This window comes from Urocitellus parryii, chromosome 7 (assembly GCF_045843805.1).
Source record: "Urocitellus parryii isolate mUroPar1 chromosome 7, mUroPar1.hap1, whole genome shotgun sequence".
Taxonomy (NCBI): domain Eukaryota; kingdom Metazoa; phylum Chordata; class Mammalia; order Rodentia; family Sciuridae; genus Urocitellus; species Urocitellus parryii.
The window spans coordinates 149,064,174-149,090,311 of NC_135537.1; the positions used below are offsets into that span (position 1 = coordinate 149,064,174).

At 38.2% G+C, this 26,138-nt stretch overlaps 1 protein-coding gene and 1 pseudogene across 2 annotated transcripts in view; both read left to right on the top strand.

Moving 5' to 3' along the window:
* The first annotated feature begins 1,849 nt into the window (after positions 1-1,849).
* LOC113189299 (transcription factor BTF3 pseudogene) lies at positions 1,850-2,495 on the top strand (annotated as a pseudogene).
* A 5,007-nt stretch (positions 2,496-7,502) lies between these two features.
* The window catches only part of Ppm1d (protein phosphatase, Mg2+/Mn2+ dependent 1D), a 45,377-nt gene continuing 26,741 nt past the window's right edge, over positions 7,503-26,138 (top strand). For both annotated transcript variants that reach the window (XM_026398061.2, XM_026398062.2), the window contains exon 1: positions 7,503-8,176. In XM_026398061.2, the coding sequence (XP_026253846.2) occupies positions 7,705-8,176 (472 nt within the window). In that variant the 5' untranslated portion in view covers positions 7,503-7,704. The remainder of the gene's footprint in view (positions 8,177-26,138) is intronic.

Consider the following 26,138-nt stretch of genomic DNA (forward strand, 5'->3'; position numbering starts at 1 on the left):
GGTCCAAGGATATGTGTAGTACAAATTTCAGTTGATATGGACTGAAATAGAAATATCAAATTACATTCCCACTAATGAGAGCACTTCTCTGCTACATCTTTCCCAGCCTGCATATTAATGAACTTAAGTTTTTTTGGTTTTTTTTGCTAAGCTGATAGGTGAACTATATCTCATTGTTTCTTAATGTACTAAAGTATTTTCCCCCTTAATTTTAGCTCTTAATTTTTTTTTGTACTTTTAGATGGACAGTATGCCTTTATTTTGTTTATTTTTATGTGGTGCTAAGGATCAACCCAGGACCTCGCACTTGCTAGGCAAACCTTCTGCCACTGAGCTACAGCCTCAGCCCCAATTTGCCGAGTTTCTGTTCTCTCGACTAAAAGGCTCAGGGGTCACTCTAGTTAAACTGGGCTAACTGGGCTGCACGAAATAACCACACAAGAGACACAAATACCTTTTTCTTTGGGGTTGCTCCTCTGACCTTAAGGGTCCACAGAAAGAGAGCGAGCGCGAGAGCACGCACTGACCCCTTTTATTGAGGAGAAGCTATTCAAATGAGGCAAGGGGTCAGGTTTCAGGGGGCTGAGTCTATCTTCATGATGTCCACTGTCAGCAGGTTGACTGACACCTGGGTAGGCCACACCCAAGGGCACAGTAAGAGGAGGGGACACACACAAGGCACTTCCATGGAAGATTCTATCCTAAACAGGGCAAGGGGTTCTATTACAAAGGAACAGGTGAGCATAGCTTCACCCATGGGGCTATAGCAAGGCACACCCATTTCTGTGACTGAGCACCTCAACACCCAGCTGGAGAGTGTAACTCAGTCACCCGTAAGGTTGGCCTCCCACACCAATTTTAGCTCTTTAATCCATATGCCATTTTATTTAAATGTAGACATGTCTCCTAACCTCAGTTAGTGAATAAATCAGCTATTTCCCCAATTATTTGCAATGCTACATTCTTACCATGTATACTTTACATATATACATTGATTCATTTATGGACTCTCTGTTCTATTCTGTTAACCATTTTGGTCATTTCTCTCTCAAGGCCAACTTTATATAATGTTCTCATATCTGTAAGGCAACAAACTACCTTCTTTTTCAATAACATCTTGGCTATTCTTATTTTCTCTTCCAGATAAATGTTATTGACTTATTTATTTATAGTAAATATTGAATGAATCCAGGGGTACTTTACCACTATACTACATTCCCAGCCCTTTAAAATTATACACACACACACACACACACACACACACACACACACACGTTGTTGATAGACCTTTATTTTATTTATTTATATGTGGTGCTGAGAATGGAACCCAGTGCCCCACACATGCCAGGCAAGTGTGCTACCGCTGAGCCACATCCCCAGTCCCCCTTTTTAATTTTTATTTTTGAGAAGGGCCTCACTAAGTTGCTGATGCTGGCCTCAAACTTTCAATACTCTTGGCTTAGCCTTGAGAGTTGCTGTTATTATAGGCATGTAGCACTGTGCTAGGCCCCTTCCAGATAGATTTGAGAATCAATTTGTCATGTAAAAGAATTCCAGATGGAATTTTGGTTATAATACTATGAATTTGAGACAAACTGAATTTTTTAAATCTAGGAACATGGAATGATTTTCTATTTGCTCAACATTTTTTTTCTCTATTAAAGTTTCATGGTTTTTCTCATATCAATTTTATGCAGCTCTAGCTGCCATCTTGCGTTCCCCGCATGTGTGTGCTTAATCTCAGCTGGTCTGCCTGAGACTCCCCTGAGCACCAACCCTAGTCTCCCTCACGGCCCCATTTCCGCTCCGACAACATGAAAGAAACTATTAAGAACCAGAATAACTCGCCAATCTGCAGGCACAAGTGCACATTGGTGGGAACTGCTCGCAGAAAGAAGAAGGTGGTTCATAGAACAGCTACAGCAGATGATAAAAAATTTCAGTTCTCCTTAAAGAAGTTAGGGGTAGGGGCTGGGGGTGTGGCTCAAGCGGTAGCGCGCTCATCTGGCATGCGTGCGGCCCGGGTTCGATCCTCAGCACCACATACCAACAAAGATGTTGTGTCCGCCGAGAACTAAAAAATAAAAATTCTCTCTCTCTGTCTCTCTCCCCTCTCTCACTCTCTCTTTAAAAAAAAAAAAAAAAAAAAAAAGAAGTTAGGGGTAAACAATATCTCTGGTATTGAAGAGGTGAATATGTTTACAAACCAAGGAACAGTGATCCACTTTAACAACCCTAAAGTTCAGGTGTCTCTGGCAGCAAACACTTTCACCATTACAGGCCATGCTAAGACAAAGCAGCTGACAGAAATGTTACCCAGCATCTCAAACCAACTTGGTACAGACAGTCTGAATAGTTTAAGGAGACTGGCTGAAGCTCTGCCCAAACAATCTGTGGATGGAAAAGCACCACTTGCTACTGGAGAGGATGATAATGATGAAGTTCCAGATCTTGTGGAGAATTTTGATGAGGCTTCTAAGAATGAGGCAAACTGAACTGATCAACTTCTGAAGAAGAGAAACTTGAAGAAGTTACTGGGAGCTGATATTTTATATTATGACTGCTTTTTAAAATTGTTTTGCTTATGGATCTGATAAAATCTAGATCTCTATTATTTTTAAGCCCAAGCCCCTTGGACACTGCAGCTCTTTTCAGTTTTTGCTTATACATAATTTATTCTTTGCAGCTAATTAAGCTGAAGAAGCCTGGGAATAAAGTTTGAAACAAAAGTTAATAAAGTTCTTTGCCTAGTCAAAAAAAAAATGCATTTCTTGGTAAGTAATTCATCAATTAATAATTCTTTGTCCTAGGCTCAGAGTATACCACAATGAACAAGGCAAGTTCCCTGTTCTCAAGGAGCTTATATTCTAATTGGGAAAGACAGACAATAAAAAACACCAGAGAGGCAACCAATGTGGAAAGCAGTATGGAGATTCCTTGGAAAACTTGGAATAGAATCACCATTTGACCCAGCTGTCCCACCCCTTGTTATATACCCAAAGGACTACAGTATACTACAGTGATGCAGCCACATCAATGTTTATAGAAACACAAATCACAATAGCTAAAATATGGAACCAATCTAGATGCCCTTCAGTAGATGAATGGATAAAGAAAATGTGGTATATATACACAATGGAATATTACTCAGCATTAAAAGAGAATAAAATCATGACATTTTCAGGTAATTGGATGGAGTTGGAGAATATTATGCTAAGTGAAGTAAGCAAATCCCCAAAAATCAAATCCTAAATGTTTTCTCGGATATGAGGATGCTGATCCCTAATGGAATGGGCAGGGGAGCATTGGAGAAATGGAGCAAATTTAGATAGGGCAAAGGGAAGGGAGGGGATAAGAGAGGGTAAAGGGGTAGGAAAGATGGTGGAATGAAATGGACATCATTACTCCAAGTACATGTATGAAGACATGAATGGTGTGACTCTACTTTGTGTATAACCAGAGACATGAAAAATTACGCTGTATATATGTACTATGAATTGAAATGCATTCTGCTCTCATATATAACAAATTAGAATAAAAAAATAAATTTTAAAAAACAACAACAAACAACCCTTCCATTTTCTCACTTATAGAGTGGAAATAATATGTATCTCACATGCTTGTACTAAGGATTAATAAATATTTTAAGTTCTTCTGTAAACAAATCAAACCCAAAACAAACAAAAACAAAACACAGATAGTAGGAAGCTCTCTGTAAAGAATTAAAATGAAGTTATGTGATAGAAAGATATTGAGTGGTTACTTTAGATGGGATGGTTAGGAAAGTCTCCTAATTTCTAAAAGATCTGAATAGCCAGAATAATCCATTCTTGTAATGATTCTGGGGATGAGGAGATCATTGTAAGGAAAAAACCTTAAGGCTCATAATAGCTTTGAATGTGAGAGGAACAGAAAGGTCAAAAAGGTAGTGGGACAGGGAAGTGCTGTGAGATGGTGTTGGACAAACATTTAAGGGCCAAGTAGATGACATAGATGTTCACAGGGAGTTTGATATTTTATTTTTTAGGGTGCTGGGGATCAAACTTTGCATATGCTAGGCAGGCACTCTCCCATTGAATCATATACCCAGACCTGCATATTATTTTAAATGTGATAGAAAGTCACGGGGAAAGTGAATTATCTGACCTGATTTATACTTTTTAAAAGATCATGATAGGGCTGTGGTTGTAGCTAAGTGGTAGAGCGCTCTCATAGCACATATAAGGCACTGAGTTCAATCCTTGAGACCACATAAAAATAAATAAAATAAAGGTATTGTGTCCACCTACAACTAAAAAAAAAAAAAATCAAGACAGTAGCTAGCAGAAAAAGAATTTCTTTTGCCAAAATCAAAAGAAAACTAATGTAGTAGATGGTGATGTGATTTAGGGATGAAAGAAAGACTGAGAAAGGAAGAGATATGGGGAAAAATAATCAAGAGTTTGTTTTGGTTATTTTAATGATTTTTTAAAAAATATTTTTTTCAGTTGTAAATAGATCTTTATTTTTTAATTTACTTATATGTGGTGCTGAGGATCAAATCCAGTGTTTCAAACATTCCAGGCAAGTGCGCTAACTCTGAGCCACAGCCTCAGCCCTGTTTTGTCTGTTTTAAGTTGAAGTACATGTTAGAATCTCTGTGGAACTATCAAGTATGCAGTTGTCTGTGATGCAAGGTAAAGTTGAGGACTGGAACATAAATTGAGGAATCTTCAGCAGATAGTCTTTAGAACCATGGTTCTACATGGAGTGTATAGGTGAAGGAAGGGGCTCAGAACAAGGTCCTGGGGGCACTTTCAACAATTTGAGATCTGGTTGGAAAGAAATCAGCAAAGGAAAATGAGAAAGGGTGGTCAGTCAATGAGGCAGGAAGAAAACCAGGAAAGCATAGTCTCCTTAGAAGCCAAGAGAAGAAAGTTTCAAGAAGGAAACAATGGTTTGATGTGCTACTAAGTTTCAAGAAGTAAGCAATTCTTTCACTTGCTACTTTAGCTGGAATAGAAGAACAGAAACATTTATCATTAGCTTTGGAAACAGAGGTGTGGTTATGTCATAAAAACAATCTTAGGATATTGACCGAGGTGGTGGTCCAATTGGAATGGGTTTAGGAAAAACCATGAGGTAGGAATTGTAAATATCCTCTTGATAGAGAAAAGCCAGGCGAGGTCGTGCCTGCCTGTAATCCAAGTGATTTCGGAGGATTGCAAGTTCAAAGCCAGTCTCAGAAATTTAGCCAAGCCTAAGCAACTTAGCAAGACCCTGTCTCAAAATTTTAAAAAAGGTAGGCTGGGGCTGTAGCTCAATGGCAGAGTACTTCCCTAGCATGCATGAGGCACTGGGTTCGGTCCTCAGCACCACGTAAAAATAAACAAATAAAATAAAAGCATTCTGTCCATCTACAACTAGGGGGGAAAAATGGTGGGCCGATGGTGCTGGGGATGTGGCACAGTGGTTAAGCACCCTTGGATTGAATGTCCAGTACAAGACAACAACAACAAAACAACCATAAAACACAATAGAACAAAACCCAAACAGCACCATCACCACACGCACAAACAAACAAACAAACAAAACAAATAAAAAACCCCAAACAAAATCTAGCAACTTTTGCCCTGCAGGGGAATAGAGAAATGGGGGTAGTACAAAGACAGGTTATGTAAAATAGAGACCAGACCATGTTTATATACAAATGGGGATGACCCAGTAGAAATGAAAAATTGACAAGGCAGGAGCAAGAAAGGTTAATTATTGATGTAAAACTTTTTGAAGGGAGGAGAAAGTATCTAAAAACACTAAAGGAAGTGTTGCCTTTGATGATAGGAAGGCCATGTCACCATGAAGAGGATGAAAAATTGTGTTTGTGTATGTCTATGTATGTATGTGTATATATATATATGTATATACACAAAACTGTATATATACAATATAAATATATACTGTATGGTTTGTTTGAAGATTAGTATATAGAGTTAGAAAGTAGGAGAGCATAAGTAGAAAGTATTACAGAGATAAGAGTCAGATTTATGATGGATGATTTGTAGACACCAGTTGTGACTGGGATGAAAAGGATTTTAAAGCATATAGAATTACCTTTTGGAAATCTCTTGGGCAAAACGTTTAAGCTGAATAAAATATAGAGCTAGATAAATTTTTTTCTTGTAGGTTTGGGTATGGAGGTTGCAGGATTACAATAGTATTTCACTTAGGATCTTTTTAGTTATAAAAATAAGCAAAACTTACAGGTTTCCTTTGAGTGTTAAAATTATTAGTTTTTGTATTGGGGATTGAACCCAGGGGTGCTTAACCACTGAACTACATACCCAGCCTTTTATTTTGAGACAGGGTCTCTTTAAATTGCCCAGGGGCCCTCCAATTTGCAACCTTCCTGCTTCAGCCTCTGGAGTGGCCGGGGTTCTAGGCGTTCACCACCATGCCTGGGTTCTATTTGCATTTCTTGTGCCAACGGTTTGTATTTTTTTCCCATCCCCATATTAGTATAATTGAATTTGAAAATCTCAAAGGCTGTACAGGAAATTGCATATAAGAGAGTTGGTGATTAAGTGACCACAAGTGGAAAAAATGAACTTGAAACTGATTCACTACAAAAACGTTTGGTATTGAGAACATACTAATTTCCATGAAAATTCGGGCAAAGATTTCAGCGCTTGGATTGACGTATGGGGAGAGTTGGGAAATAACTAAATTGTCAGGGTACTGGAGGTCCTGGAGTAAGTTTCTGTAAGCTATTTTTTAGTGATAACCTAGAAGTGGTACCATAGGGATAAAAAGCTGTATCCAGAGCTAGTCAGAAAAAGTATTAGGTTAACAAAAGCTAAAGAATTGGTTAAATCCAGCCCTCGTAAATCTCTAACATACCTAATTACGTGAAACAGAACTGCGCAATCAATCGTGGAAATTTACCAAGTCTTTTTTTTTTTTTAAACCACTAAACTGACTGCCTTCCTCAATTCCCAGGATACGTCCCACCCCAAACCAGTTCACGGGTGCCTCATTTTTTTCCAGCCAGTTCACAAACGGCCTTCGAAGGAAAGTTTCCCGCCGTTTCACTTTGAGAAGCGTAAGGTCAAATATTCCCCCGTCCTCTCCCCCCATTTTCTACACTCAACGGAGGCCCAAGCTTACTCCGCTTTACCCGCAAGGCGAGCAGCGGGACGTGAAGGGCAGGAACTAGAACCACGGTCCTGAGGACCGAGTACAAAGGCGACAGACCAAGGCGCTCAGCAACTGCAGAAAACCAGCAGGGTGCAAGAGCCCGAGGGGAGATAGAAACCGAGAGCTTAGAGCGCGGGCCCGCAGCTCTAGGCGGGAGGAGCAGCGCGGCCGTTGCGAGGTGGAGCGAAGGCTGGGGGCGGATGGTGGGTTCGCCCCCCTCGACTCCGGATTGGTCGCGCCCAGAGAGTCGAGTGACGTCAGTCGGGGAGAACGCCTGATTTGTGTGATGGGCGCGGGCAGGCGGAGGAAGCTCAGTGCGCAGGCGCAGCTTGTCGACTCTCTCGCCCCAGCGCTCTGGCCCAGCTCTCGCGGACAAGTCCCGACATCGCGCGCCCCCTCTCCGGGACCGCCCCCTCCTCCCTCTCGGCGTCGTCGAAGATAAACAATAGTTGGCCGGCGAGCGGCGAGTGTGTCTCCCGCCGCCGGATTCGGCGGGCTGCGTGGGACCGGCGGGATCCCGGCCAGCCGGCCATGGCGGGGCTGTACTCGCTGGGAGTGAGCGTCTTCTCTGACCAGGGCGGGAGGAAGTACATGGAGGACGTTACCCAGATCGTGGTGGAGCCCGAGCCGACGGCTGAAGAAAAGCCGTCGCCGCGGCGGGCGCTCTCGCAGCCTTCGCCTGCGCGGCGGTCCCTGGCTCCTCTTCCAGGCAGCGAAGTGTCGGGGAAAGGCCCAGCGGCGGCAGCCCGAGACGCTCGCGACCCTCCCCCGGACGCCGGGGCCTCACCAGCGCCCGGCCGCTGCTGCCTCCGCCGTTCCTCTGTTGCCTTTTTTGCGGTGTGCGACGGGCACGGCGGGCGGGAGGCGGCACAGTTTGCCCGCGAGCACTTATGGGGTTTCATCAAGAAGCAGAAGGGTTTCACCTCGTCGGAGCCGGCGAAGGTTTGCGCTGCCATCCGCAAAGGCTTCCTTGCCTGTCACCTCGCCATGTGGAAGAAACTGGGTAAGTTCCCTGGCTTGTTTGGCGCCCGTCTCTTTTTTTCAGACACTTGAGGGCTTTTGTAGTATCTGCACCGCGTGGGCCCCCAGAGAGAAAGTGGTGGGAAGGAAGACTCTGCTTGGGCTTGTAGCGCTTTTAACGGAGGAGGTCAGGGCACACAAAAGTGGCCTTGCCAAAGGTAGAATTGCTGTCTCCCTGAAACCGCTTCTCGCTTTATTTCCACCCCTGAGAGATCAGGGGGGGAAGTAGTCCTCTCCCTTTGCTAATTCGCTTTCGTGGTGGCCAAAGAAAGTGTTTGAAACCCAGCGCCAGGTTTTGATCAAAAGATAAATCGAAAAGACGTTCCTATGTGGGTCAGGCTAAGAAAGCGGGAAATGGCAAAAATCGGACCATTTCCTTACTATCTGTCATAATTTTGCTCTTGATGAACTCTTATCCCTCTAGGTTGCCTCCTATCGGCGGTGTCATTTCTCTCTTGGAGTAAAATTAGTAAAAGCTAATTTATAAGGACTGAAATGTAATCATCCGGCAGTTTTAAAGTCTTTTTAGGAAACAATTTTTTTTAAGTTGTTGATAGATCTTTATTTATTTATATGGGGTGCTGAGAATCGAACCCAGGGCTTCACACATGCCCAGGCAAGTGCGCTACCGCTGAGTTTTAAAGTCTTGAAAGGAATTCTGTTGTGATCATAAGATGTTTTAGGAAAACATGAAAAGAAAAAAGAGTGGAACGTGTTGTTACCTTTTAAACTGGCCCCTGCTGGGGGTGCGTCGTTAACTTGTTAGGACTTTTTGTTTGGTAGGTGCCTTACCTAAGTGCTTTCAGATAGTTTTCAACAGTTCTTCATTAAAAGCACTTTTATACGATGTAATACCTGTCAAAGTAACAAAGCTAAGGAGTTACTGTATACCAAATGGAAATAGAGACCTTAATTTCTAAAAATTCGGTGTAGTAGTTTCATCTAAGTTTCAAATGTTTGTAAAGCAACCTGTATTTCTGTACACAGCATATATCATTGCATAGAATTATAGCTGCTTATCTATTGCTGTGAATAAATGGCATGCAAGTTTGTTAGAGAAAAGAAATGATACTCTTCTGTCATTAAAAACAACCTTTGTGGGGCTAGGGTTGTGGCTCAGTGGCAGAGCACTTGCCTACTGGGTTCGACCTTTAGCACTGCATACAAAAATAAAATAAAGGCATGATGTCCATCTACAACTACAAAAAATATTAAAATAAAGCTTTGCTTATGATAGCATAATAAAGTTGCTCTATATTTGGCAGAGAAAAAAGAGTGTTACAGAATTGTAAAACAATATTTTTAGAAAGGTATTATTATAGAGTTGTAGACTAGATAGTTTCAAAGTCTGTTTTCCATTTGCTTGGCCTTTTGCCAAGAAGTATTTGATTGACTTAAAGACCAACCACTAGGCCTTTTGGAGGAGGTTCCCATCCAATCCCAGGGGCCCCCATTACGGATTTATTTATTTAATGGGCAATAGAGCAGAAAACACTGGTAGTATATTCTAGAAATATATCATCATTGACTGCAGGGGAACTAGAGATGGACAGAAAGGCAACAAAACAAAATAGGGGGAGATTTGACACACAAAGAACTATTTAGAGTCCTGTTTATTTTCAGTACACTTTTAGCAATGTAAATTTACCATATTGTTTGAATTTTAAGAATTAAAAAATCTTTTGAGATTTAAACTTGGCTCCTTGAACTTTTTTTCTTGTTACTGAGGATTGAACCCAGAACTGACTGAGCTACATCTGCAGCCCTCCTCCTCGCCCTTTTATAAACAATTCTGTAGTTTGTGGAGACTTGAATCTTTTTTTAAAAATTTTATTTTTTAATATTTATTTATTTTGTGGTGCTGGGGTTGAACCCAGTGCCCTGTGCACGCAGGGCAAGCACTCTACCAGCTGAACTATATATCCCCAACCCCTGATCTCCAGCCCTTTTTAGTTTTTACTTGAAATGTAAAAAGGGCTGGGGGGAAGTGCTGGGGATTGAATGCAGGGCTTCTCCTCTGGTGAACACAAGCTCTACCCCTGAGCTATACTCCCATCGCCTTAGGCATTTTTTTTAAGGAAGCAGGGGCCATACATTTAATGTGTGAATTTTTTTTTTTTTTAACATGTGCATACTTTTTTTGAATCAAGCTTTCAATGATGAATGGTTTGGAGCCTTGTACTATACTTGTACTATAGACACATGCTTTGTACCATGGCTAAACCATCCTTAAAACTTAAATAAAAAAAGAATATTCTGAGTGTATTCTTCACATAGGAAGTGCCGAAAATTGTTTAAGTTCACAATTTTTCAGCACATTTTCTTTCCCCTCTCTCTCTCTCTCTCTATCTCTATCTCTCTTTTGTAGTACTCTGTATTGAACCCAGTGCCACTGAGTTATGTTCCCAGCCTTTTCTTTTTTGTTTTGAGATAGGGAACAGAATTTTGTTAAGTTGTGGAGGCTGGCCTTGAACTTGCAAATCTTCTGCTTCAGCCTGTGGAGTAGCTGGGATTATAGGCATGTGCCTTCACAACATCTTATTATACTTTTTCTTTTGGTACCAGGGATTGAAACAAGGAGTGCTTAACCACTGAGCCACATCCTCAGCCCTTTTTATTTTGAGACAGGGTTTCATTAAGTTGCTGAGGCTGGCCTTGTACTTGGAATTTTCCTGCTCTATCACTGAGCTAAATCCACAGCCCCTAAAATAATGTTTTTTTTTTAGCCTTTTTTTTTTTTTTTAAATTTGTTTAGCCCCCTTTCTTGATGGTTTAAAGAGGATGGTGAACATAGTGCAACTTGTAGCTGTGTATGATAGTCTTATCAAGAGAGCCAAAAGAAAGTGAGGCATGATGGTGCACGCCTGTAATCCCAGCTACTCAAGAGGCTGAGGTAGGAGGATCACATTTTTAAGGCCAGCCTCAACAACTTAAGTGAGGCCCTAAGCAATTTAGTGAGACCCTGTCTCAAAATAAAAAATGAAAAGGGGGAGGGATGTAAATCAGTGGTAAAGTACCCTTGGGTTCTATACCCAGTATTCCCCCTCCCCACCCCCAACACATGCACACACAAAAATGTTACCTGAGTGCATTGTATCTCATCCTTCCACTCCCCATGAGATGCAACTGCTGCCTCAAATTCAGTGTTTATCATCCTCATTTCTTCATAATGTTATTATGTCACTGCGTATCTAAAGAATATATAGTACCTTTTGCATTTTTTTTATAACTTAAATGACACCTTACTATATGTATTCTTGTCTGTCTTGCTTTTTTGGTTCAGTATAGTTTGTGATTCCTTCTTGTCAATACATATTAGCTCAGTTTGTTTTCATCTATGGATAGTATACATACAAATATGGTGCTCATTTATTGTATTCCCCCCTCTTTTTTTGAAAAGAGGTCTTGCTTCCTTGCCTACACTGTTCTGGAGCTCCTGGACTCATGAGATCCTCCTGCCTGAGCCTCCCGAGACTCAAGTGCTGAGACTACAGGTGCATGGTACCTGGTACCTAGTTCTTTGTATCCTCAATGAATATTTAGTTTTCCAACCATTTATAATGAAAAACATATCTGTAACCACTTTCATGATATAGCAGTGGAATTGAGTAGTTTTTATGGAGACCATATATTTTACAAAGCCAAAAACATTTCTCTGTCCCTTTAGAGAAAAGATTTGCTGACCCTGTTCAGAACAATTGTTGCATCATGGTGTGTGCACATCTTGAACTTACTAGCTATTGCCAAATTGCCTTTCAAAGTTTTTGCACCAGTTTACTCCTGAGAAGTATAGGAGAGTATAGTTCTTTCACCTTCTTGTGAATAATTGAAGTTGTCAGACTACATATTATATCATTCTGCTGGATATGAAATTGTATCTCATTGTGGTCTTAATTTTCATTGTCCTGATCACTAATTGAGATTAAGCACCTTTTTAAGTAGGACTTTTTTTTTTGTACTGGGGATTGAACTTAGGGGCGCTTAACCACTGAGCCACATCCTCAGCCCTCTCTCTCTATCTACCTACCTACCTATCTATCTATATTTTATTTAGAGACAGGGTCTTGCTGAGTTGCTCAGGGCCTTACTGAGTTTCTGAGCCTGCTTCAAACTTGCAGTCCTCCTGCCTAAACCATCTGAGCCTTTGGGATTGTAGGTATATGCCACTGCACCTGTCTGTGTTTTCTTTTTATAAGACACCTTTAAATCTTTCTGTTCATGTTAATATTGAATTGTTTTCTGTCTGATTTGAAGGAGTTCTTTATTTCAGAGGAAGTTCTTTATGTATTTCAGGTACTAATTCTTAGTTACAGAGGTTGCAAATTAGAATTTTAGTCAATTTTATGTTTATTAATCAATAAAAGATTTTACATTTAATATAGTTTTGTTATTCATTTCCTTCAAATTTCATGCTTCTTTTGAGTTCTATTGAAGAAAATTTTCTATATTTTTTATTTTACAGAAAAAAATTTTGACACTGGGAATTGAAGCCTTAAGTATGCTAGGCAAACATTCTATCATTGAGCTACTTATCCAGCTCTTTATTTTTTCAGCTTGTCAAGTTACTTTATATTTTGAAATGAGGTTTTCCTAAATTGCCCTGACTTGTCTTGAACTTGTGATCTTCCTGCCTCAGCCTCTTGAGTAACTGGGATCTCAGGCATGTTCTAACATGCCCAACTTTTTTCTGTACTTCAAAGTTACAAAGATATTTTTGTGTTCTCTTCTAAAAGATATGTAGTATTGCTTTTCACAATTAAGTCCTCTTATTTTATCTGGGAGTGCTGGCACATACCTGTAATCCCAGCAAGTATGGAGGCTCAGATAAAAGGATTACTGGAGAGCAGCCTTGGTAACTTAGGGAGAACCTGTCTCAAAATGAAATTTAAAAAAAAGAGCTGGGACTATAGTTCAGTGGTCGGATGCTTGCCTAGCAAGCCCTGGCTTCAAACCCTAGATCCACAAGATCTAGGGTTTGTTTTTTGTCATCTATTACGTGTGTGCTGTTCAATATAGTAGCCACTGGCTGCATGTGACTACTTAATATTTAAGAAAGAAAGCTTTATTGAGATATATCTTACATATAATACATGTTACATTTTAAAGCATACCATTTGGTAGGTTTTTTATTTTATTTTTTAGTTGTAGATGGACAAATATCTTTATTTTATTTATTTAATTTTTAAATTTTTATGTGATGCCAGGGGATCAAACCCAGTGCCTCACACATGCTAGGTAAGCATGCTAGGTAAGCACTCTACCACTGAGCCACAACCCCAGCCCCCCAATTTGGTAGTTTTGACACATGTAAGAGTGTGTGTGTAAGTGTGTGTGCGCACAAGTGCGCACATATGCCTGCCATACCAACATGATAATATAATAAATATCTTTCACTACCAAAAGTTTTCTCTTGCCTGTTTATAATCACAGTTGACTCTCCATATCCACAGGTTCTGTATCCTCAGATTTAGCCAAGCATGGATCAGAAATATTTGGGGAAAAAAATGCATGTGCACTCAACATGTACAGATTTTTTTGTCATTATTCCCTAAACAATACAGTATAAATACTATTTACATGGTATTTACATTGTGCTAAGTGTTGTAGGTAGTCTAGAGAAAAGATATGGGAGGATGTGCATAGGTTATATGGTACTTATATATAAGTGTCTAGAGCATTTGTAGAGATTTTTGGGGGGTTCTGGAACCATTCCTCCTCAGATACTAAGGGATAACTGTACTCCCCATGTTCCACAGCGTACATTCAGAGGTAACCACTGCTCTGTCTGTAGATTATTTTGCCTTTTTTTTTTTTTTTTTTGGTACTGGATATTGAACCCAGGGGCACTTAACCATACCACCAGCTCTTTTTTTTTTTGTATTTTATTTAGAGACAGCTCACTGAGTTGCTTAGGTCCTTGCTAAGTTGTTGAGGCCGGCTTTGAACTTGGGATCCTTCTGCTTCAGCTTATCAAGTTACTGGGAGCTTTCTAGAATTGTAATATATGGAATCTTATAGGATTTTTTTAATCTTCCTTCTTTGACTTAGCATAATTATTTTGAGATCACTTTATTGTAGAAATCATTATTTCATTCCTTTTTATTGCTGCATACTACACTTTATCTGTTCACCTTGTGATGAACATTTGGGTTGTCTGCAGTTTTGCCTATTAAATGAAGCTGATATAAAGCTTTTTTTTTTTCATCAGTAGAATGATTACTAATAAGAAAGAATGGTAAAACTAGAAAATCACATTTGGTACCATTATTTGTTATTTGTTCAGCCAAAAAAATGTTATATAATGTTAAAACTAGTGGATAAAATTTGAGGGAAAGAATTATATTTCCTAGGGGTACTGTCACAAATTCCTAAAGATTGGATGACATGAAAGAACAAGAATTCACTCTTCCATGGTTCTGGAGGCTAAAAGTTGAAAATCAAGGTGTCATCAGGGTTGGACAATTCTTGGGATTTCTTGGCTCCTAGATACATCACTTAATCTCAGACTTCCATCTTTTTATTGCCTTTTTCTGTCTTTTGTTCTTCTCTAAGGACACTTGTCTTTGGAATTAGTGCCTGCCTACTCTAATCCAGGATGAGCGTTTTAAAGATTCTTAACCTATTTACATCTGCAAAGGCCTTTTTTCCAAATAAGGTCACGTTCATAGGTTTTTGGGTGGATATATCTTTTCACTTAGAGGTGAGAAATACCATTCAGCCTAATCAAAGGATATTTACAGTGTCTCAGTTTATTCCATCCCAGAATACTTTATTAAAAAAGAAAAAGATCAGAGCCGGGGTTGTGGCTCAGTGGTAAAGCACTGTGCCTAGCACATAAGAAGTGCTGAGTTTGATCCTTAGCACCACACAAAAATAAATAAACATAAATAAAGATATTAAAAAAAAGATTATGGTGGAGAAACCTGGTAGACCTCATCTTAAGTAATTAAAAATAGCAGTAGTTTTAATGAAATAAGTGGAAATTTTATACTGCCTCTAATAAGATTATAGTTAATAATAATACTTTTGTGATATTTCTAGTGCTTAATAACCTGAAAACAAATGTGAAGATATATAAAACAAACCCAAGTTGAAAGACATTCATGAATTGGCTGGCCTAGTATTCCTTAAAAGCACCAAGGGAACATGGGGAATTATTCCGGATATACAAGACATAATAAGGAAAATAACAAGAGATTATGGGTTTTATCTTTTGTTACATAAGCACATTATTAGGATAATTGATGAGATTTAAATGAGGTCTACTGACTAGATGGTGATGTGATATCAGTGTTAACTTCCTGATTTTGATGGTGGTTATGGTTTGAGAGTGTCCCCCAAATTCATATGTTGGAAATTTAATTCCTTAATTTGGCAGTGTTGGGGAGTGGGGCCTAGTGGAAGGTCATGGGGATGAAGCCCTCAGAAATTCATTAATGGTTTTCTCTAGAGAATGAGTTAGCTATGGCCGGAGTTTTGCCCCTATTCTCTTTCTTCCCTCTACCTGTACTTGTCCTTCCACTTTCTGCCATGAATTGAGGGAGTAAAATGCCCCACCTAGCTCACAGGATGTGACCACCTAATCTGAGACTTTGTAGCCTTCAGAAGTCAAAATAAATGTCTATTCTTTATAAATTACCTAGTCTTAGATATTCTGTTATAATAATAGAAAATTGTTTAAGACAATGGTTGATTATGGAGGAGAATCCCCTTGTTTGTTAGGAATTAGGTACTATAAATATTTGGGATATCTTGTTGGTGGCTTACTCAATATTGGTTCAGGAAAAGAAAGTTCTTTGAAATATTGGGAAAAAAAAATAAAACAAGAAAGTTGAAGAACTAGGTATCATGAAGATCAGAATCCCGGGTACCTCCACGAATATGTATGGTATATCCATAACAGATAAAAAGGGCTATATTTATGTGTTTTAGTAAAGAAAACCAGAAATAGCAGTTTCTTTTGTAATCACCCCTTATTTATAATAATCCAGTTATTTTCCAAAAAACGTCCCAGAGTTTTTAATGGTCATACTATAGAATGGAATATACAGGATCACCACCACTGCTGTTTTCATGTTTTACTATTGGCACCAGTCTTTGTGATTTAAAGGAATTCGAGAATGTCTTTAGTTTACTATTTTGGAGGACAGTATCATTGTTAGGGTGTTCTGAAGTCTTGCAGTTCTAGTAATAGGCTTCCTAACTTGTCAATTAAGAGTTATGAGGGAGTCAGACATGGTGGTGCATATCTGTAATCAGTGGCTTGGGAGGCTGAGGCAGGAGGACAAGTTTAAAGCTAGCCTTAGCAATTTAATGAGGCCCTAAGCAATTTAGCAAGACCTAGTCTCAAAATAAAAAACAATAAAAAGAGTTGGGGATGTGACTGAATGGTTAAGTGCCCCTGGGTTTATTAGTTCTTGGTTACCCAACCCCCTCTCCCCCCCACACACACAAAAAAAGAGCTATAAGGGAACCAGGTGTGAAAGATGGGTGGTATGTGCCCATAATCCCAGGTACTCCAGGAGCCTGAGGCAGGAGAATTGTAATTTTTTTTTCTTTTTCTTTTTTTTTTATTGGTTGTTCAAAACATTACAAAGCTCTTGACATATCATATTTCATACATTTGATTCAAGTGGGTTATGAATTCCCATTTTTACCCCGTATACAGATTGCAGAATCACATCGGTTACACATCCACGTTTTTACATATTGCCATACTAGTGACTGTGGTATTCTGCTATCTTTCCTATCCTCTATTATCTCCCCTCCCCTCCCCTCCCATCTTCTCTCTCTACCCCACCTATTGTAATTCATTTGAGGCCAGCCTGGGCAATTTAGCAAGACCTTGCCTTAAAAATAAAATTTAAAAAGGGCTGTGGATGGGCTGGGGATGTGGCTCAAGCGGTAGCGTGCTCGCCTGGCATGCGTGCGGCCCGGGTTCGATCCTCAACACCACATACAAACAAAGATGTTGTGTCCGCCAAGAACTAAAATAAATAAATAAATAAATAAATATTAAAAAAAAAAAAAAAAGGGGGGCTGTGGATATAGCTCAGTGGTAGACTGCCCCTGAATTCAGTCTCTAGTAACAAACACACAAAAAGTAAAAATAAAAAAAGATACTGTAATTAGTTTAGTAGGATGAATTAAGAACTACATTTGAGATAAATGGTAATCAAGGTTACATTTGAAACCAATTTCATTACTTTAGGTCATTACAAAATATCTCTGTACATGTTACATATGCTTTTGAACAAAATTTTGATTTAAATATTAATTTTGTGTTATTAAATGTTTTATTTTTTTGCTATTTTCCCCAATTTTGTTTCAGGTGATTTTTGTAAATGGCTGAATTACTTATATGCTGTAGGTAAAAATGCTTGAGAACCCCTCTTTTCTGGATATCTCCTTATTAATTTCCATTGTGATAATAGGTTTTTTCCTTATTTTTAGATTCTTAGCTGCAGAGAGCAAGCTACTACAGCTGTTTAAAGTTTCATCAGGAAATAATAAGGGAATAACATATATTCCATGCTTATATAATTATATCAAAATTTTTACTGTCAGGTATAACTAAAAATAACCGAGAAAAGAAGAGAAATAGGTAAGACACAAAATAATTGAAAGCACTGTAGATATTTACTGCATCCTCTAAGCTGAGCTTTTAGGAATGACTTCTGTAACCAGACTGAAGAACTGAAAGGGCTAAAGAGCCATATCTGCTCTGATCTATGCTAGCAAAATTGATATTTTCTCCCTGTTTCTTTTTATCTTAAAAAAAGTTATAAACTGGGCATGGTGGTATGCCCAGCTAATAATTTCAGTTACTTGGGGAAACTGAGGCAGGAGGATCCCTTGAGCCCAGAAGTTAGGGACCTCATCTAAAAAAAAAGTTATGAAATATATATATATATATATATATATATATATATATATATATATATATATATGTATATATATAAGAGAGAGAGAGAGAGAGAGAGAGAAAACCTAAGTATACACTTTCCATCCAGTTAGGAAAGAAAACATTGTTTGTACTTAAGACACAGCTATATGTCCTTTTTTTTCTCCCCCAAGGTGTGATCACCATTCTCATTTTGTGATGATAGTTGTATAGTGATTTGCTTTTTATTTCTTAATAGTTTGAGCAACTTCTCTCTAAACATAGAAGCTAGTTTTTGAAGAAAATTATACTGTATGTATTCTTGTACTTCATACCCCTTCCCCCCTTTTGGCAATATTATTTAGTCTGAGCCTTGCACATGCTAGGAAAGCCCTGTGCCACTGAGCTGCATCCCCACTGCCTCCTCCACTCTTTAAACTTTTAAGATAAGGTTGAAATTGCCCAGGTTGGCTTGGAACTTGCTTCAGTATCCCAAGTATCTGAGATTACAGGTATTCATCAGCATGCCTGGCTTAATCTTGTGCTGCTTATGAGATTCTTATACTATGTGTACATATGGTAGTCCAGTCTCTATGTTGAAGTACATTGGGATGAGTTGGCCCATTATTGGCCTTCGTGAACAGTGCTGCTTTGAACATTTCATATAAGTTCTTTGAATATGTACCTTAACATATCATCTACCATATGGTATACAACTAGGGGTAGTCAAAGCTATATATAAATCTTCACATTTTATAGGTGATGTCTAAATGTTTCTGAAATGTTATCATTCTATACTCCTGTCAATAGCTGATAATTCGTGTTTATATATATATATATATATATTTGTGGTGCTGGGGATTGAACCCAGGGTCTTGTACATGCTAGGCAAGCACTCTACCAACTGAGCTATATCCCCAGCCATATATATATATATATATATATATTTTGGTACTGGGGATTAAACTCGGGCACTTTACCACCCCCAGACCTTTTATTTTTTGTCATTTTTAATTTTGAGACAGGGCCTTGCTAAGTTATTGAGGCTGACCTTGAAATTGTGATTTGTTTCTCCTCAGCCGCCTCTGAGTTGCTGGGATAGCAGGTGTACACACTGCACTGGAATTGTCATTCCTTATTCTTTACCATAATTGCTATTGTCAGATTTTATTTTTCTTTCTTTTTTTTTGGGGGGGGGTGGATATTGGGGATTGAACTCAGGGAAATTGTGTTCCATTTACAAGAATTTTTTTTTTTTTACAAAAAGAAACAACTATTTTGCATATGTTTTGGTTGTTTTAATTTCTTTGCTAATGCCTATTTGGGCCTTTTGTCCATTTTTCCATTTAGATAGTCTGTCTTAGTGATTTGATTTGTAGGGACATTTTATATTCTCTTCCATTCTTTTCTTTGCATGTCTTTTCATGGTATCTTCTGAAAAATAGATGTTTTTAGATGTAGTTTTATTTTTTTATGGTGTGTAATGTGATGGTTTGATGTATGTATATACTGTGAAATAATTGCCAAAATCAAGTTAATTAATATATTTATCATCTCATATAATTACCAGAAAAGGTGATGAGAACATATAAGAGCTACTCAGCAAATTTCAAGTACACTGGTATATAGTTGCTAGACTGTGCATAAGATCTTGAGAATTTATTCATCTTAAACCTGGAAGTTTGTGTCCTTTGACCATGTCTACTTCTCCCAGTCCCTAACCCTTGACAACCATCCGTCTAGTCTCTGCTTCTATGAGTTTGATTTTTTTAGATTCTGTCTATAAGTGAGTTCATATAGAATTTGTTTTTCTGTTCTTGATTTATTTCATGTACCAAGTATCCTCCAGGCTTGTCTTTATCATTGGAAATGGCAGGCTTTGCTTCCTTCCTTTTTGGCTGAATGATATTCTGTTGTTTGTAGAGGTTGAATAATATTTTTATTATTAAGAAGTATCTGAAGTATTGGGACCAGAAGTGTTTCGAATTTTTTCAGATTGTGGAATATTTACATACATATAATGAAATATCTTGGGAATGGGATCTGAGTCTAAACACAGAATTCATTTGTGTTTTATATGTACCTTATACACAAAGCCTGAAGCTGATTTTATACAATATTTATTTATACAATATTTATTTATTTAGAGTGCTAAGAACTGAACCCAGGACCTTGTGCATGCTAAGCAGGTCCTCTTCTGCTAAGATACACATTAGCTGAGTCTGCATTTTTGTATACATCCTATCAAATACATAGGTCAGGTATCACATTTTCTATGTGTGGTAGCCTGTTGGTGCTCAAAAAGCATTTTGGATTTCATAGTTTTGGGTTGGGGATTTATAGCTGGTATATGTTATATTTCCTTTATTCCATATCTTAACCATTGTGCATAATACTGCATAGAACATGGAAGTAAAGATCTTTTTTAAGGTCCTGATTTTATTTTCCTTGGGTATATGTCCAGAAATGGAGGGTTTTTTTTTTTAAACATTTTTTTTAAGTTGTAGATGGACACAAAACCTTTAATTATTTATCTTTATGTGGTGCTGAGGATCGAAGAACCCAGTGCCTCACCCATGCTTGGTGAGTGCTCTATCACTGAGCCACAATCCTAGCCTCCACAAATGGGATTTTTAAGTCATGTGGTATTTCTATTTTTAATTTAATTTTTATTTTTAATTAATCTCTATACTTTTTTCCATAATGGTTGTACCAGTTTACCTTCTCAACCAACACTTGTTACTTATAGGAAGTATCAAAAAGGTGTAGAGTGATAACTCATTGTGGTTTTGATTTGAATTTCCCTTATTAATAATGTTGAGCATCAATTTATTTATTTATTGGCTATCTGTATGCTTTGGAAAAATGTCTATACATTTACCCATCTTCCTACCCCCAACTACTGGGCATTGAAATCAGGGCTTTGCACATGCTAGGCAAGTGCTACACCACTGAGCTATATCCTCGGCCTTATTTTATTTTATGTATCTACTTATTTTTTATTTTATGACAGGATCTTGCTAAGGTGCCCAGGCTTGCCTTGAACTTGTTCCTACTGCCTTAGCTTCCTGAGTAGCTGGGATTACAGGCATGTGCCATATCACTAGACTCCTTTTTTTTGTTTGTTTTATTTTGTTTTTTGTTACTAGGGATTGAACCAGTGCACTTAACCACATTCCCAGCCTTTTCTTTCTTTTTTGTTTTTATTATTAGAGATAGGGTCTTACTGAGTTCCTTAGGGCCTCCCTAAATTGCTGTGGTTGGCTTTGAACTCATGATCTTCCAGCCTCAGCCTCCTGAGCCTCTGGGATTACAGGATCCCAGCTCCTTTCCCCATTTTTAAATTGGCTTTTTTCTTTGTTTGTTGTTGTTTCCTCAATTGGGTTGTATAAGTTTCTATATATTTTGAATATTAATTCTTTATCAGATACATGCTTTGCAAATATTCTCTTGTAGGTTGCTTGGATATTGGGTATCTCCCAAAGCTCATGTGTGAGACAGTGCAAGAACATTCAGAGATGAAATGTTTGCATTATGAGAGCCTTAACCCAATAGAGAATTAATCCCCTCTTGGGGATTAACTGGATGGTACTGAGGGCAGGGTAGGGTGACTGGAGGAGATGGGCACTGGGTGCATGCCTCTGGCGGTATATATTTTGTATCTGGCGAGAGTTTTTTTCTGCTTTCTGATCATCATGTGAACTGCTTCCCTCTGCCACACTCATCTGCCATAATGTTTTGTCTCACCTCATGCCCTGGGAGCTGGCTGTCTGTGGACTGAAATCTCTAAAACTCTGAGCCCCCAAATAAACTTTTCCTTCTCTAAAATTATTCTTTTCAGGTCTTTTAATAACAGCAATGAAAAAGCTGACCAAAACGGTTGCCCTGGGCTGGGGTTGTAGTTCAGTGGTAGAGCGCTTACCTAAGGTGTGAGGCACTGGGTTTGAGTCTCAGTACCACATATAAATAAATAAAATAAAGGTCCATTGAAATTTTAAAAATATATTAAAAAGATGGTTGCCTTTTCATTTTGTTGATTTCCCCCAACCCTTGGTGCTGTATCCTTGCGCATGTTAAGCAATGCTCTGCTGTTGAGCTACACTGTACCTTGACTGTTTTCAGTGCTGTGTGAAAACTTTTTAGTTTGTAGTCCTGCTTTTTTTGTTTTGTTTTTTTTTTTTCACTTTTGATATGATGGCTAAAAATAAAGTCATTGCCAAGACCAGTGTCAGGGAACTTTTATCCCTGCTTTCTTGTAGGAGTTTCATGTCTTACCATTTGATTTTATAATACATTTTCAGTTAGTTTTTGTGTATTATGTAAGACAATTTCATTATTTTACATGTGGATATTAAGTTTTTCAAATGCTGTTTATTTTTTTTATTTTATTTTTTTTTATTATTGGTCTTTCAAAATATTACATAGTTCTTAATACATCATATTACACGGTTTGGTTCAAGTGAGTTATGAACTCCCAATTTTACCCCGTATACAGATTGCTGAATCACATCAGTTACCCTTCCATTGATTGACATATTGCCTTTCTAGTGTCTGATGTATTGTGCTGTCTGTCCTATTTTCTATTATCCCCCCTCCCCTCCCCTCCCCTCCCCTCCCCTTTTCTCTCTCTACCCCTTCTACTGTAAATCATTTCTTCCATTTGTATTATCTTGTCTTACCCCTCCTTTCCTCTTATATGTCATTTTGTATAACCCTGGGGATCGCCTTCCATTTCCATGCGATTCCCCTTCTCACTCCCTTTCCCTCCCACCTCTCATCCCTGTTTAATGTAAATCTTCTTCTCAAGCTCTTCGTCCCTACCCTGTCCTTGTTGACTCCCCTTATATCAAAGGAGTCATTTGGTATTTGTTTTTTAAAGATTGACTAGCTTCACTTAGCATGATCTGCTCTAATGCCATCCATTTCCCTCCAAATTCTATGATTTTGTCATCAAATGCTGTTTATTAAAGAGACTATCCTTTCCTCTTTTGGAATTCTTGTCAAAGATTAGTTGACAGTATATGCATGTTTATGTCTGGACTTTCTGTTCTCCATTGGTTTAAACCAGTACTATATGATTTTTTTTTAAGAGAGAGAGAAAGAATTTTAATATTAATTTTTTAGTTTTTCGGCGGATACAACATTTGTTTTGTATGTGGTGCTGAGGATCGAACCTGGGTCGCACATATGCCAGGCAAGCGTGCTACTGCTTGAGCCACATCCCCAGCCCCCAGTACCATATGATTTTGATTACTAATACTGTAATATAGTTCAAATTTGGAAGTGGGATGCCCCTAGTTTTATTCATTCTTAAGATTGTTGGCTATTTAGGGCCTTTTATGGTTCCATATGAATTTTAAGATTTTTTTTTCTATTTTTATGGAAAATGCTAGTGGAATTTTGATAGGTATTGCATTGAATCTGTAGAACACTTTGGGTACTAATGCTCTTGCAATTCTTTTTTTTTTTTTTTTTTAAATATTTATTTCCTAGTTTTTGGCGGACACAACATCTTTGTTTGTATGTGGTGCTGAGGATCGAACCCGGGCCGCACGCATGCCAGGCGAGCGCGCTACCGCTTGAGCCACATCCCCAGCCCATGCTCTTGCAATTCTTGAACATGGAGTTATCTTTCCATTTATTTGAATCTTCAGTTTGTTTCATTAATTTCATATTTTTGTGTGTGTATTGCTGGGGATGTAACCCAGCTCCTCCAGTGTGTTAGGCAAGTGCTATACCACTGATCTATACACCCAGTCCTAGAAATGCAACTATTTTTATATGTTGATTTTGTATCCTGCAATTTTATAGAATGTGTAAGGTCTTTTTGTGGAGTCTTTAATTTTCTATATATAAGATCATGCCATCTGCAGACAGTTTTCCTTTTTCTTTGGTATCAGGAATTGAACCCAGTGGCACTTCACTACTGAGCCATATCCCCATCCCTTTTTATTTTGAGACAGGGCTTCAATAAGTTGCTAAGGCTGGCCTTGAAATTGCAATCTCTCTGCTTTAGCCTCCCATGTCACTGGGGTTACAGGTATGCACCAAATATACTCAAAGATAAAATAACGTGTGTATGTATATAAATGAATTTTTAGCTTGTTCATTATTAGCTGTTCTGATTTCCCTGAACAATTGAGAATGTCACTATTTCATATACTCCACATACTTCCCTTCTGTGAGTGACAGGGCATTTTGTAGGGTAATTTCAGTCTGGGGATGGAATAAAGAGATGCAAGTTGCTTTGTGGTTCAGAAGGTTTATTTTCAGAGTATATAACATTGGGGAGGGGAAAAATGAAGTCAGATATGGTGGTGTATATCTGTAATCCCAGCTACTTAGGAGACTGGGAGATTTCAAGTTTGAGGTTAGAATGGGCAATTTAGTAAGCTTTGTCTCAAAATAAAATAAAATAAAAATGACTAGGTGTGTAGCTCAATGGTAGAGTATTTGCCTAGTATGCATAGGTCCTGGTTTCAATCCCTAGTACCACCAGAGGGGGCTGGGAGGAGAGGAGAGAGAAAAGGAAATTAGTTGTATGATTAGAAGAATCTTCTTAGTGACTATGAAAGTTGTCTGTGTATTCTGCCCAATTTTTTTTTTAAGGCCCTTTCTTTTCTTCTAGTTCTTTTTGAGAACCTGTTAGACTAAGAGATTTACCACTTTTCTTATAAGAGAGATATTATTAAAAAAAAAAAGAAAAGATAGAAGTTATAGTTAATAGCACTTCAGGGACTAAAATGGTTTTTTTTTGCTTTGCAGAAAGTTTTGGTCCTGATCTAGCTCCTGCAGTTATAGTATTAATCCACCAACCTCCTTATTACCCATTCTTCTTCTTTTTTTTTTTTAAAGAGAGAGAGAGAGAATTTTTTAATATCTATTTATTTATTTATTTATTTAGTTTTCAGCAGACACATCTTTGTTTGTTTGTGGTGCTGAGGATTGAACTCGGGCCGCACGCATGCCAGGTGAGCACGCTACCACTTGAGCCACATCCCCAGCCCCTTATTACCCATTCTTATTCTCAGCGTTTAAAAAACTTTTACTGGGACTCATTGACAGGGGAAAAAAAATTTGTTTCCTTGTTTACTGGCTCTTCTTGCTTATATTTGATTACAAGATTGCATTCTGATTCATCACTTAGAATAAGATAAATTTGTATTTGTTATCACTTGTATTTGCTTATGATCTTTCCCTATGTTTTATGACTACTATGGATTTTTTCTTACAGTCTGCCCTTAGTAGGATTCTGGTGTGGAGAACATGTGTTTAGACTCAGTCTGCCATCATGAACTACAAGTTGTCATTTAGTATTAGAGAATATTTCAGAGTTGAGAATGTCAGATGGTATAAGTTTGGTTTCCCCGAGCAATTGAGAATGTCACTATTTCATATACTCCATGTAAATCCCTTCTGTGAGTGGGGTGTAGCTTAGTGGGAACCTTTCAAGATTAATAAACAGATGCAAAGTGGCTGGCTTGATGGTATCAAAACTGTTAACAGAGCTGGGGTTTAGCTTAGTGGTAGAGCACTTGCCTAGCATGTACAAAGCCCTGGGTTAGTCTCTAATACTACAAAAAACAAAACTTAATATATTCTTTTCTCTAAATGTAGTTAGGATTAAAAATTAAATGGAAATAGTCTATCCTCTAATGTATTTCTTCTAGGATTGATTTGACTGTTTTATTGTAGTTACATTGTTTATAAATTTTAAATAAATAAATTAATTAATAATACATATAGGGCTGGGGATGTGGCTCAAGCGGTAGCGCGCTCGCCTGGCATGCGTGCGGCCCGGGTTCGATCCTCAGCACCACATACCAACAAAGATGTTGTGTCCGCCGAGAACTAAAAAATAAATATTAAAAATTTTCTCTCTCTCTCTCTCTCTCTCTCTCTCTCTCTCTCTCTCTCTCCTCTCTCTATCTTAAAAAAAAAATAAAATGAGATGCACAAGTCTGCTTTCCTCTTTAAAAAAAAAAAACAAAAACATATAAATCCTTGAGTAGCTTTCAAAATAATTTTTTTAACATTTTTTCCTATGCTAATTCCAATGTTA